The 13,511-nt window shown below is 45.9% G+C and overlaps 1 protein-coding gene across 1 annotated transcript in view; it reads left to right on the top strand.

Annotated features, from left to right (window-relative positions):
- Positions 1–13,511, top strand: part of APLF (aprataxin and PNKP like factor) — a 497,521-nt gene that overhangs the window by 179,329 nt on the left and 304,681 nt on the right. The window contains exon 4 of the mRNA XM_030196354.1: positions 11,539–11,719. Within this exon, the coding sequence (XP_030052214.1) occupies positions 11,539–11,719 (181 nt within the window). The remainder of the gene's footprint in view (positions 1–11,538; positions 11,720–13,511) is intronic.

The raw sequence follows: 13,511 nt of genomic DNA, 5'->3' as shown, positions 1-13,511 counted from the left end.
AGGAGAACCCAGAATAATTGAGAGGGCCCTCATGAGGTCTTTTTCCCGCATCAAAGCTTGGTCTATCAAGATTGATATAGAAGTTATCGGTTCCAATGTCGCATGGAGCTGCATTGGACATTGGGGATGCTCCAACACTGTGGAGGTCTCTGCTGCCTCGACACTGAGTGCCAGCAGAACTCTTGTGCCGAACATCCTCAGCCCTGACATTGAGGACATGTAAGGATTTGACATTGTCCTTGTCAGCACTGAGAGGCTGCAAAGCCAGGTATCCAGTAGAGGTGGTGCAAGTGCCAGGAGGCACCGGGGTACTGACATTGCCATGAGGACTGCTTCTCCTTCGTGGTCTTGGTGGAACCACAACAGTCTTCTCGGAGCTGGGACCAGTGTTCTGATTTGGCCCCCATATCTTCTCATTCTGCTTCCTCCTTTATCGATGCATTCCTCTGAGGAGCGGTTCCAGGTCTTACTGCAGGAGGAACCTGTATGTCCCAATAATAGATAAGGAAGTATATAGAACTACACTCACAGAGAGAATCTGTACAAGTACTAGGATATCACATTAATATAACAACTTGCTTCTTGTAACTTAAAATACAGGCAAAGGATAAAATAGGATCAGGACTTTGGGACCTCTTCTTTTTAGTACAAAATGCATTTACAGTTGCAGTATGGGTAAGCATCAAGCCCTCAAAGCTGCTGCTCTCCTTACAGCTTCTGTCCAGACTGAATGCTGGATCCAAGGCAAGGGACTGGCTTCATGTGCTAAATGAAATCTAGACTGCCCCTATTTGACTGACTATACATTTGTCCTTTAGATTGTAAGCTCCTTTGAGCAGGGACTGTCCTTCTATGTTAAATTGTACAGCGCTGCGTAACCCTAGTAGCGCTTTAGAAATGTTAAGTAGTAGTAGTAGTAAATGTATGTGCATTGAAGTTCTCATGAAAGATGTACAAGAACTAAGAGAAGAAGTGGCAAGACGTAGAAGCATCTGCGACAACCAGAAATTTATCTCAGAAATGCATCTCAAGTCATTGGGTATCTCCAACAAAGGACACACAGATCATCAGATCCTGCAAAATCAACCCCCCAACTTCATTTTCTGTTGAACTGAAGAATCGGTTTACAGCCCTGGAGGTAGAAGAGCTGAAAATATCTCAAGTAGAAGAGGGAACAAAGCTCAACAATCCTAAATCTACTGGATTGGTGGCCAATAAGAAGCAAAAGGTAGTTGTAGTTGGTGATTCTCTTCTGAGGGGCACAGAGGCATCCATCTTCAGCCCAGACATTATGTCCATGGAGGTGTGCTTCTGCCTGGTGCAAAGATTCGGGATGTAGCAGAAAGTTTACCGAGACTCATCAAACCTACTGACCATCATCCTATGCTGCTCATCCATATTGGCACAAATGATACTGCTAGGTACTCTGCTAAACATATCAAACAGAACTTCATGGCTCTGGGACAATCCAGGTCACAAATACCCGGCAAGATCCCAAAAATACATTTTATGCTGCTTATCCCAGAAATAGCAGTGGATTTTCCCCAAGTCAAATTAATAATGGTCTTTGGACTTTTCCATTAGGAAGCCGTCCAGACCTTTTTTGAACCCTGCTAAGCTAACCACCTTTACCACATTCTCTGGCAACAAATTTCAGAGTTTAATTACACTTTGAGGGAAGAAACATTTTCTCTGATTCATATTAAATTTACTACATTGTAGCTTCATCGCATGCCCCCTAGTCCTAGTATTTTTGGAAAGAGTAAACAAATGATTCACGTCCACCCATTCCACTCCATTCATTATTTTATAGACCTCTATCATATCTCCCTTCAGCTGTGTTTTCTCTAAGCTGAAGAGCCCTAGATGCTTCAGCCTTTCCTCATAGGGAAGTCATCCTATCATTTCGGTCGCCCTTCTCTGTACCCTTTCTAATTCCACTACATCTTTTTTGAGATGCGACGACCAGAATTGACCACAATATTCGAGGTGTGGTTGCACCATGGACCGATAGAAAGGCATTATAACATCCTCACTTTTGTTTTCCATTCCTTTCCTAATAATAGCTAATATTCTATTTGCTTTCTTAGCCAGCGCAGCACACTGAGCAGAGGGTTTCAACGTATCATCAACAACGACGCCGAGATCCCTCTCTTGGTCGGTGACTCCTAACGTGGAACCTTGCACTACTTAGCTATAATTAGGGTTCCTCTTTCCGACATTCATCACTTTGCACTTGTTCACATTAAACGTCATCTGCTGTTTAGACGCCCAGTCTCGCAAGGTCCTCTTGTAATTTTTCACAATTCTCTCACGATTTAATAACTTTGAATAACTTTGTGTCGTCATCAAATTTAATTACCTCACTAGTTACTCCCATCTCTAGGTCATTTATAAATATGTTAAAAAGCAGCGGTCCCAGCACAGACCCCTGAGGAATCCCACTGTCTACCCTTCTCCATTGAGAATACTGACTATTTAACCCTACTTTCTGTTTTCTATCCTTTAACCAGTTTTTAATCCATAATATGACACTACCTCCTATCCCATGAGTCTCCAGTTTCTTCTGAAGCCTTTGATGAGGTACTTTTTGAAAATTCAGATACACAATATCAACCAGCTTGCCTTTATAGAGAAAAGCTCAGAGAATCTGGAAAAGCTGTGAAGAAAGCAAAGACACTAATGGAAGGAAAGATAGCCGGCATGGTAAAACTAGGGGACAAGGCATTCTTTAGATATGTTAGCGATAGGAGGAAGTGCCAAAATGGCATAGTGAGGCACAAGGGTGAAGGGGAGGAATATGTAGAAGCTGATAACTGTTAAGCAGTTCAGCTTTATCCTTATTTCTGTTCTGTGTTCATGGATGAAAGGCCAGGGGCTGGGCTGCAGAAAACAATTGCTAATGGAAATGGATGTTCGGTAGACCTGGACCGATTCTCAAAAGGCTGTGTTTGTGAAGAGCTAGCTAAACTAAAATAAGACAAAGCAACAGGGCCTGATTGGATACATCCAAGTGTGCTCAAAGAACTTAGGGAAGCCATTTATCTGGGTAATAGCAGCTGTTATCTGGTTGAATGGCTTTGAATATTAACCAGCAGTTTATCTCAGGGCCAGTGATCTCAGTTTAGAGCAAAATTTTAGAATTATATTGATTGAATTTTACCTCTTCTGGGATATATTGTATTTGGATTATTTTTTTCTTGTTTATAGTATATATTACTCTTTTGTTCCTCTTCCACTGATAAGTGGAGTGGAGGAGTGGCATAGTGGTTATGGTGGTGGACTTTGGTCCTGGGGAACTGAGGAACTGAGTTCAATTCCCACTTCAGGCACAGGCAGCTCCTTGTGACTCTGGGCAAGTCACTTTAACCCTCCATTGCCCCATGTAAGCCACATTGAGCCTGCCGTGAGTGGGAAAGCGCGGGGTACAAATGTAACAAAAATAAAATAATGAATGAGATCATAATATGATTTTTAGATGTCCTTCTGTTTGATGTTTATGTGTTTGCCTTAAGGTAAATTATTTTCCATTTATTTATATTTTGTTTCCAGAAAAATAATTCATCCTGCTTATTCTTACATTCTTATAATGTTTTACTATGGGCCCTGTTTACTAAGCTGTGTTGTAGGCACGCAAACCTTTTAGCGCACGCTAAAAATTAGGGTGCGCTTATGTTAGAGACACCTATTGGAATATAATGAGTGCGTCTATCATTAGCGTGCCTACAGCACAGCTTAGTAAACAGGGCCCATAGTAAAAAATTATAACAATGTAAGAATAAACAAAGCCCTATGTTTTGTATGTATTATGTAATTCTATGTTGTAAGTTATTTTGAGTATGCAAGTGGAAAAATGTGTGCTAAATAAAATATGAGTCACTTAACCCTCCATTGCCCCATGTAAGCCGCATTGAGCCTGCCATGAGTGGGAAAGCGCGGGGTACAAATGTAACAAAAAAAAATAGTATGTTGTGTAAGTAAACCAGTGTCCTAACCTTCTTCCTATCTGCAAAATCAAGTCCCTGTACAGAAACCCTGGCCATATTCAACTGGCAAAAAAGTACACCCCAGGACAGCCCCTCAAGTCTCCCACTGCAGACTTTCTCTTACCCAAAGTCTAAGTGTCATGCCCTGAGGATAGGAGTGGTGCTTATGTGCTTTTGCACTACCACTGCTGAAATTCTAATGTTGCTAGGTGATCTGAGGCTCTCCTTTACTTTGGGATTAATAGTGGGATAGAAGTGAGCTTTCCATATGATGGCATAGTTTCAAACAGCAAGTCAAGAGTTGCTACAGAAAAGAAAACATTATTTGCTTGATAAAGGGCACTCTCTGTGTGAAGTAGAAAATCTGTTTGAGGGATGATCTCTTTGATGGGGAACACATTCAGGCCTAGTTACACTTTTGTCAGCTGGGGAGGGGGAGTGTTGACTGGAGAGCATCACCAGCAAGCTTGTTATCCTGTTATGCTCTCAGAGAAAATAACTACACCTGTTGAAATGTAGCTATATAATACACATTAAGCTAATTTAATATTAATTAGGTGCTTTACATGTGATAAATGTATTAATATCAGCACATTAATCTCCAAAATATTTGCATTATCAGTAATGCTTATTTGGGTGTTACTAATATTCTCCGAGGACAAGCAGGCTGCTTGTTATCACATGTGGGTCGACGTCCGCATCGGCCCAGGAAACGGCAAATTTTTCCCAGCAAAAAATAAAAAGTTTTGCCAGAGTCTTCTGGCACACGAACAGCGTGCACCACTCATAAGCTTCAAATGTTGTACTCGATGCAACCGGACCATCTCAGGTACTGATACCCACGCCTGGTGTATCCAGTGCCTTGGGCCCGACCATTGCCTAGCTGCTTGTAGTCTGTGTCTTCGTATGAAGAAACGGACCCAAGCGTCTCGAGAAGCCCAATGAGAAAAGCTTTTTGGGGCTCTGTCTGGTCCTTCAACGTCAACATCGGTACCGAGGTCGGCAGCGTCAACATCGAAAGGAGAGGTAATGGCTGCTGAGAGACCAACTCGCGCTGGGAGCAGCGAGGCGTCGAGTAGGTCTCCACCTGCCTCGAGGCCTCCTGTTATGCAGGCCCCCCGGGACCGACCTTCGTCGGACCTGGCCCCAAGGAGACGTGAGGATTCCATGTCCTCCTCATCAGTACCGAGGAGTCTCGATGATTGTAATCAAGCGAAGGTGAAGAATCACCGTCATCGTTCTCCTTCGACACACGGTGCCGGGAGCTCTGGGGCGTCGTGAGAGTCGGCACCCGAGAAGCGTCGGTGCCGAGAGGATTGCTCCCCCTTGATACAGGAGGTGCTGATGCATCGGTCTCCTAGCAGTCCGGTACCTGCTCCCGAGCCTCCACAGATTCTGACATCGCCTGTTCCACCGACCCAGCAGCCTTCTCTGATGGTGGCTCTCAACAAGTGCAACTGGGCCTTGCTTCCAGAACTTCTGGAGGGACTGCTATGTCAGTCAGCTTCGGTGTCGGAGGTGCTTGCGCCTTCTGTACCATCTGCTGCAGCGGTGTCTGGCCCTTCTCCTGTGGTGAGGTCCCCAACAGTGGTGCTGCCTGTGGCATCGGCTGCCACTCAGGTCGACTCCCCTTCGACGTTGGTGGAGGGAGCTTCGCCGCAGTCCGAGCAGGCGTCGGCTTCTCGACATCGCCATCGAGGACATCGTTCCTTGGCGTTGAGGCAGGTCCAGTGTCGAAGTACCTTAGCAGAGATCTTAACTGATACTGAGCAGGAGCATTCGTGGGAGTCAGAGGAAGATCCCAGGTACTTTTCTTCTGATTAGTGCTATGGGATTCTGTCTGATCCTTCCCCTCCACCAGAGAGGAGACTATCTCCGCCAGAGAGTCTATCCTTTTCCTCTTTTGTCCGGGAAATGGCTACGGCTATTCTCTTCCCTGTGGAGGTTGAGGATGAGCCCAGGACTGAGATGCTCGAAGTCCTGGACTATTCTTTTCCATCTAAAGAGGCTGTGACAGTCCTTCTGCATAAGGTACTGAAGGAAGTCCTTATGCGAAACTGGTCGGCCCCTCTGTCTGGCTCTGTGGTCCCAAAGAAAGCTGAATCCCAGTATCGGATCCATGGTGAACCTGTATTGATGAGGTCTCAGTTACCCCACAATTCCATGGTGGTGGATTCTGCCCTCAAGAGAGCCAGAAGTACTAGAGACTATGCTTCGGCGCCCCCAGGCAGAGAAGCTAGGACTCTCGACTCTTTTGGGAGGAAGGCGTATCAGGCCGCTATGCTCACTGCCAAGATTCAATCATACCAGCTCTTCACGAGCGTTCACTTGCGGGACTCGATAAGGCAACTGTCTGGCTTGGTTGATACACTCCCTCCGGAGCAAGCCGAGCCTTTTCGCCAGGTGGTCAGGCAGCAGAAGTTGTGTCGAAAATTCCTGGCCAGGGGTACGTTCGACACTTTTGATGTAGCATCCAAAATCGCTGCTCAGGGTAGAGTGATGCATAGACTCTTATGGCTGCATATCTCTGACCTGGATCATTCGGTCCAGCAGCAAATGATGGATGTTCCTTGCTGGGGGGATAACCTTTTTGGTGAAAAAGTAGAGGATCTTGTTGATCAGATCAAGAAGCATAATGATGCTATGGATTCTCTCTTCCACCAGACGTCTTCTGCTACTACCTCCTAATCTAGGAGGTATTTTGGGGGGGAAGAGGAGTGCTCCCTATTCCTATCCTAGGCGTAGGTAGACTCCTGCTTCTTGGCAGCCTTCCCAGGCTCAGCCCCAGCGCGCTCGTTCTCGTCAACAGCGTGCGTCTAAGGCCCGTGCTGCTCCCCAGCAAAAGCAGGGAACGGGCTTTTGACTGGCTCCAGTTAAGCATAGCCTCTGTCAAAGTGTCCGAACCAGACGACTTGCCGGTTGGGGGGAGGTTAATATTTTTTCACCAAAGGTGGCCTCTCATAACCTCCGACCGGTAGATTCTTCAAATAGTCCGGTCAGGATACGCCCTCAGTCTGGAATCCAAACCTTCAAATTGCCCACCGGGAACTCATTCTTACAGTTCCCAGCACAAACAGGTGCTTGCAGAGGAACTCTCCACCCTTCTGAAGGCCCAAGTGGTCGAACCCGTTCCACCAGGGGAAGAAGGGCTGGGATTCTACTCCAGGTACTTTCTTGTGCAGAAAAAGACGGGGGGGGGGGGGGGGGAGGGGAGGGGATGTGTCCCATCTTAGACCTAAGGGTCCTGAACAAATTTCTAGTCTGAGAAAAGTTCAGGATGGTTTTCCTGGGCACCCTTCTTCCCATGATTCAAGAAAACGATTGGCTGTGCTCTCTGAACTTAAAGGATGCTTACACACATACCTTGATGCTCACAGGAAGTATCTTCGATTTCGGCTGGAAACACAGCACTTTCCGTACTGTGTACTGCCCTTTGGTCTGGCGTCTGTGCCCAGAGTGTTCACAAAGTGCCTAGCGGTAGTCGCTACGCAAACTGGGAGTGCATGTGTTCTGTTATTTCGACGGTTGGCTGGTCAAGAGCACCTCAGAGGCGGGTGCTCTACAGTCCATGCGAATGACTATTCAGGTGCTAGAGCTAATGGGGTTCGTGATCAATTACTCCAAGTCCTATCTCACCCCAGTTCAAAAGTTGGAATTCATTGTTGCTCTGTTGAACACAAAGCTCGAGCTTATCTTCCCGAGGCAAGGGCAGACAACCTCCTGTCCCTGGTGTCCATAGTTTGAGCGTCTCAACAGATCACGGCTCAGCAGATGTTGAGACTTCTGGGGCACATGGCCTCCACAGTTCATGTGACTCCCATGGCACGTCTACACATGAGATCAGCTCAATGAGCCCTAGCTTCCCAGTGGTGTCAATCTGTGGGGGATCTGGAGGATGTGATCCAACTGTCCACCGACTTTCGGAATTCCCTTCAGTGGTGGATGATTTGATCCAATCTGACCTTGGGATGTCCATTCCAAATTCCTCTGCCTCAAAAAGTGCTGACGACGGATGCATCCCTCCTGGGGTGGGGAGCTCATGTAGATGGACTTCACACTCATGGAGCTTGGTCCTTTCAAGAAAAAGGTCTTCAGATCAATCTTCTGGAATTGCGAGTGATCTGAAACACTCTAAAGGCTTTCAGAGGTCGGCTGTCCAACCAAATCATTTCGATTCAGACAGAGAATCAGGTTGCCATGTATTACACCAACAAGTGGGGGGGGGGGGGGGGGGGGCACCAGATCTCGCCCTCTGTGTCAGGAAGCCATTCGGATGTGGCTTTGGGCACGCCGTCATGGCATGTTCTCCAAACCACTTATCTGGCAGGCGTAAACAACAGGCTGGCCGACAGGTTGAGCAGGATAATGCAACCTCACGAGTGGTCTCTGAACATGGGCATAGTCCACAAGACCTTCCAAGCGTGGGTCACCCCCTCGGTGGATCTTTTTGCCACTCAATTCAATCACAAGGTCCCTCAGTTCTCTTCCAGGCTTCAGGCCCATGACAGACTAGCGTCAGATGCCTTTCTCCTTCATTGGGGTACAGGCCTTCTGTATGCATATCCTCCCATACCTCTAGTAGGGAAGACTTTGCTGAAACTCAAACAAGACTTCGGAACCATGATTCTGATTGCTCCCTTCTGGCTGCGTCAGATTTGATTCCCTCTTCTTCTGGAGTTGTCCTCTGAGAAACCGTGGAGATTGGAGTGTTTTCCAACCCTCATCACCCAGAATGAAGGGTCGCTTCTATATCCCAACCTCCAGTCTCTGGCTCTCACAGCCTGGATGTGGAGAGATTAGAATTTGCCTCCTTGGGTCTTTCAGAGGGTGTCTCCCGAGTCTTGCTTGCTTCCAGAAAAGAATCCACGAAGTGGTGTTACTCTTTCAAATGGAGGAGGTTTGCCGTCTGGTGTGACAGCAAGGCCCTAGATCCTCTTTCTTGTCCTACACAGAACCTGCTTGAATACCTTCTACACTTATCAGTCTGGTCTCAAGACCAACTCCGTAAAGGTTCATCTTAGTGCGATTAGTGCTTATCATCGGCGTGTAGAGGGTAAGCCGATCTCTGGACAGCCTTTAGTTGTTCGCTTCATGAGAGGTTTGCTTTTGTCAAAGCCCCCCCGGTCAAACCTCCACCAGTGTCATGGGATCTCAACATCATTCTCACCCAGCTGATGAAAGCTCCTTTCGAGCCACTGAATTCATGCCATCTGAATTACTTGATCTGGAAGGTCATTTTCTTGGTGGCTGTTACTTCAGCTCGTAGGGTCAGTGAGCTTCAGGCCTTAGTAGAGCATGCACCTTATATCAAGTTTCATCACAAGAGTGTAGTCCTCTGCACGCACCCTAAGTTCCTGCCAAAGGTGGTGTCGGAGTTCAATCTAAACCAGTCAATTGTCTTGCCAACATTCTTTTCCCGTCCTCATACCCGCCCTGGTGAAAGCAGTTTGCATACCTTGGACTGCAAGAGAGCATTGGCCTTTTATGTGATGCGGACAAAGCCCTTCAGACAGTTTGCCTAGTTGTTTGTTTCTTTGATCCCAACAGGAGGGGAGTCGCTATCAGAAAACGCACAATCTCCAATTGGCTAGCAGATTGCATTTCTTTCACTTATGCCCAAGCTGGTCTAACTCTGGAGGGCCATGTCACAGCTCACAATGTTAGAGCCAAAACTGCATCAGTGGCTTTCTTAAAGCCAGCCTCCATTGAAGAAATTTGCAAGGCTGCAACGTGGTTATCAGTCCACACATTCACATCTCACTACTGCCTTCAGCAGGATACCCAACGCGACAGTCGGTTTGGGCAGTCAGTGCTACAGAATCTGATCAGGGTTTAGAATCCAACTCCACCTCCCCTAGACCCATTTTTGTTTTGTTCCAGACTGCACTCTCAGTTAGTTGTTTAAGGTTTCAGGTCAATCTATGTTATGTCCTCGCTGTTGCGAGGCCCAATTGACCAATGTTCATTGTTTTGAGTGAGCTTGGATGCTAGGGATACCCCACATGCGAAAACAAGCAGCCTGCTTGTCCTCGGAGAAAGCAACACCTGTAGCTGGTATTCTTCGAGGTCAGCAGGCTGATTGTTCTCACAAACCCGCCCACATCCCCTTTGGAGTTGTTGTTAGTTTGTTTATATGCTTTTTGATTTAACTGAAGAAGCATGCTCACGCGACGGGCGGGAAGTTGTCCGCACATGCGCGGTGCGCTGTTCGCTCGCCAGAAGACTGTGGGAAAACTATTTATTTTTTTGCTGGGAAAAATTTGCCGTTCCCTGGGCTGACGTGGACGTCGACCCACATGTGAGAACAATCAGCCTGCTGTCCTCAGAGAATACCTGCTACAGGTAATTATCTTCGTTATATGTGGTTTTAAGGTTCATTAAGCTCCAAATTAGGAATTTAGTGCACATTACCACAGCTTAGTAAATAGACCCTTTATGAACATGTTTGCTTTTCAGTATCTAGAAAAGTGGTCTTCATAAATTTTTAAGCTGGGGCCACTTTTCATGCTAATGAGCTGAAGGTGAGCTGCCAGATATCTTCCCATGCAGGTCCACGACACTGCTGACCAGTGTGTGTTAATGACATCCATTCCCACCAGCCCACTTTCAAACTTGATTTGGTGGTGGGGAGGAAATCCTCAAGGTTCTGGTATACTCAAGGTTCTGAGCATTTCCAAAATTTTTCTCTTTTGTCTATTGAGAAATGCCTTGTCCTTCTAGCATGCAGCTCTCTCTCTTCCCCCCCCCCCCCCCCACCTCCACACACACACACACATATCCACTTTTCCCTTGCTGTCCTGAGCCTGGTTAGAAAGGCAGAGTAGCAGGAAAAAAAACCCTCCGAAGACAATGGGATCCTCCCTAGAGGTTTTCTGGGGCCACCATTCGCCCCTGGGTATAAGTCCTATAGAGGTCCTCACATGATCAAGAACAGCAGTCTACAACTGGTTTGACTGTCTACATCCATAGGTATTGTACTGTAGACATTAAATTATTTTTATGGTTTACTATGCATTGTTTAAAATTTGAACTATTTTCTTAACATCTCATTGACTTATGACAGAGGAGTTGATATTTAAAACAATTTAACTGGGCAGGAGAGGATGAGCAGCCCTAGAGCAGATATTCAGAGGCACTTAACTAGATAGTGCAGCTGAATATGTTCTCTGACTGCCGTGGCACGATCCAATTAGTGCTGAGGTGCTCCAAAGGCAGTGTCGGGGCACCGCAATTATACAATGCTGGTGCCTAGATTGCTAACTGGGTATGTTGGACTGCATATAATACTGTCCTAACTGTGCCTAGTTGGATATCTGGGTATGGCACTGAATATTGGCTGTACCCCGATAACTTCAGTGTTATTAGCGTGGATATTGCCAATTCTGAATATCCAGGTCTAATTTAGCTAGAGGTGACCAAAGAAACACTGACCACTTCCTGCTGAATACTGCTTACAGAATAAATAATATCTTATGTTTTAAAGCTTATACTTCATTCTAGATTTTATCCTATGTTCCCATTGCTCATATTTTGCATGCTTTATATTTTATAGGAACAGTCAAATGCTTGAAGAAGACATTTCTTCAAATGATGAGCCAAAGTTGCCTTCAGACACTCTAGAAACCAAACCATCTTCAGTAGAAAAACCATCATGTTCTACTAATGGCACATTTGGCAAAGCTCCTTCACAAGAAAAAAGAGCAGTACAAACTGAAGAAACTTTCAGTACTTTGGTGAGAATTTTGTTAACTTATTTTATCAACCCTTATTTTGTTGAAGGAATTGGGAAAATTAATGACCTTTTTAGTCATCTTTGTTTTCTGTTGTAGGCAGCCTTCTTAATTAGCCACCAGGGATCTTGATAATACAGTCATAGGTTATTTGAGAATTCATATTTTGAAACAGCAGATGCTTGGAACCAGTGTTCCCTCTAAGGACCGAGTTGATGTGAGTAAAATCTTTTCCACATGAGCAAAGAACTGAGTTGATGTGAGCAAAACTTTTTGTTGCATTACCCTGTGAGCACTTCTTACAGATACAAACACAGACGTGCACACACACGCATACATAAACTCTCGCAGAGAGGTTGGAAAGAATTCCATTAACCATGCGCCTTATGCTTTTCCTGTTTGTTTACATGCAATTTAACTATATGTTTATAGCTACTCTAAATTTTACTCAGCTACTGGACATTTAGCACAGCTTAGAGGTTGAAAACAGCCAAGAGTATAAAGAGGATAGTAACTAGGCTTGAACTGTTGTAAAAGAAAGTTATTCTCTGTTCTTGCCTGCAGGAGAGGTAGCACTCAGTTGACCTGAATTAGGTGTGAATTAAGGTGTGAGGAAGTAGAACAGTTGCTAAGGTTACTAAGGGCAATTTGATTACTGGGCTAGCTTCAAAGGGTTTGTTTGATATAGTCTCCTTAGAATTAAACTATATAGAGAGGAAAGGTCCCACTGGACTTTCTTTCTGAGACGTTCTGAGGGCCAGATGCAAGTGCCTTTAACGACCCTTTAACAACCCTTTAACGAACAACTTTTTAACCGTGACATGCATTAAAGGCCATTTTCCGACGACGGTAGCAGCAAACAAAAAGGAATGCAGATGAGCAAATTGTTTAGAAACCCTGTTGGAATGAGATGCACTAAAGTTTTCCGCTTGCCCTAACGCAGGAAAACTCCGGGAAAGCTAACGAGAGGTCTGTACCTCTTGTTGTGGCTGCCCGGCTTCCAGCCGATTGCATTTCCCCTCTTCCCTCTAACAATGTTAATGTACTTGTTCTTAGATTTGGTATACCACCTCTCGCTACAACTCGAGGAAAAATGTCTACTTACAATGTTAAAGCAAACTGAAAAACAATGTTAAAAAAAATCGGGAGGGGGCAAAAACGGTCATCAGGAGCGTCCTTGCCCCCCCCCCCCTCTGCTCTCCCCTACATTTAAAATCGTGACTTTTTTTGCCAGCCCCAGCCCCCTCCCTTCCTCTCTTTCTGCTTTTTTTTAGAAAAAAAACAGCTCCCGCCATCCTCTGCCCTCGTGCCCCCCCCCCCGCCGCCCCCCCCAGAGGTCGTCGTCACCATTCCCCCCCTCCACCGGGCCCCCCTCTGTCTTACCGGGCCCGTGCAGCGCCTCTCACCTCTGTGTGAAGGCGCTGCACGGGCAAGAACAGCTGATCGCCTCCTCCGCAAGTCTCCGACGTCCCTCCTTCCTCATGGGCCCGCCCTCATCTGACCTACTTTGTCAATCGGATATTTGGACTGATAAATCTGTCCGTAATCCAGGCCACTCTAAATGTGGCCATTGTGTGATATGTGATGTCACTGAAGAAGCTTCCAAATTTTGGGATAAAGTCAGAAAGAGATGGATCCCGATTAGATGTGCCATGAATTGTATCTCTAAGGTAGTGATATATCTTATTGAGTGTCCTTGTGGTCTAAAGTAAAGAGGTCAAACTAAGCGCATGTTGAAGATGAGACTGATTGAACACAAACATAGCATCAATGCAGGGAAAGCTTATGTGCCTTT

The sequence above is a fragment of the Microcaecilia unicolor genome, chromosome 3, assembly GCF_901765095.1.
Source record: "Microcaecilia unicolor chromosome 3, aMicUni1.1, whole genome shotgun sequence".
NCBI classification, from domain to species: domain Eukaryota; kingdom Metazoa; phylum Chordata; class Amphibia; order Gymnophiona; family Siphonopidae; genus Microcaecilia; species Microcaecilia unicolor.
The sequence above is the reverse complement of the archived record's forward strand: the minus strand, read 5'-3'. Positions and strand labels throughout refer to the sequence as shown.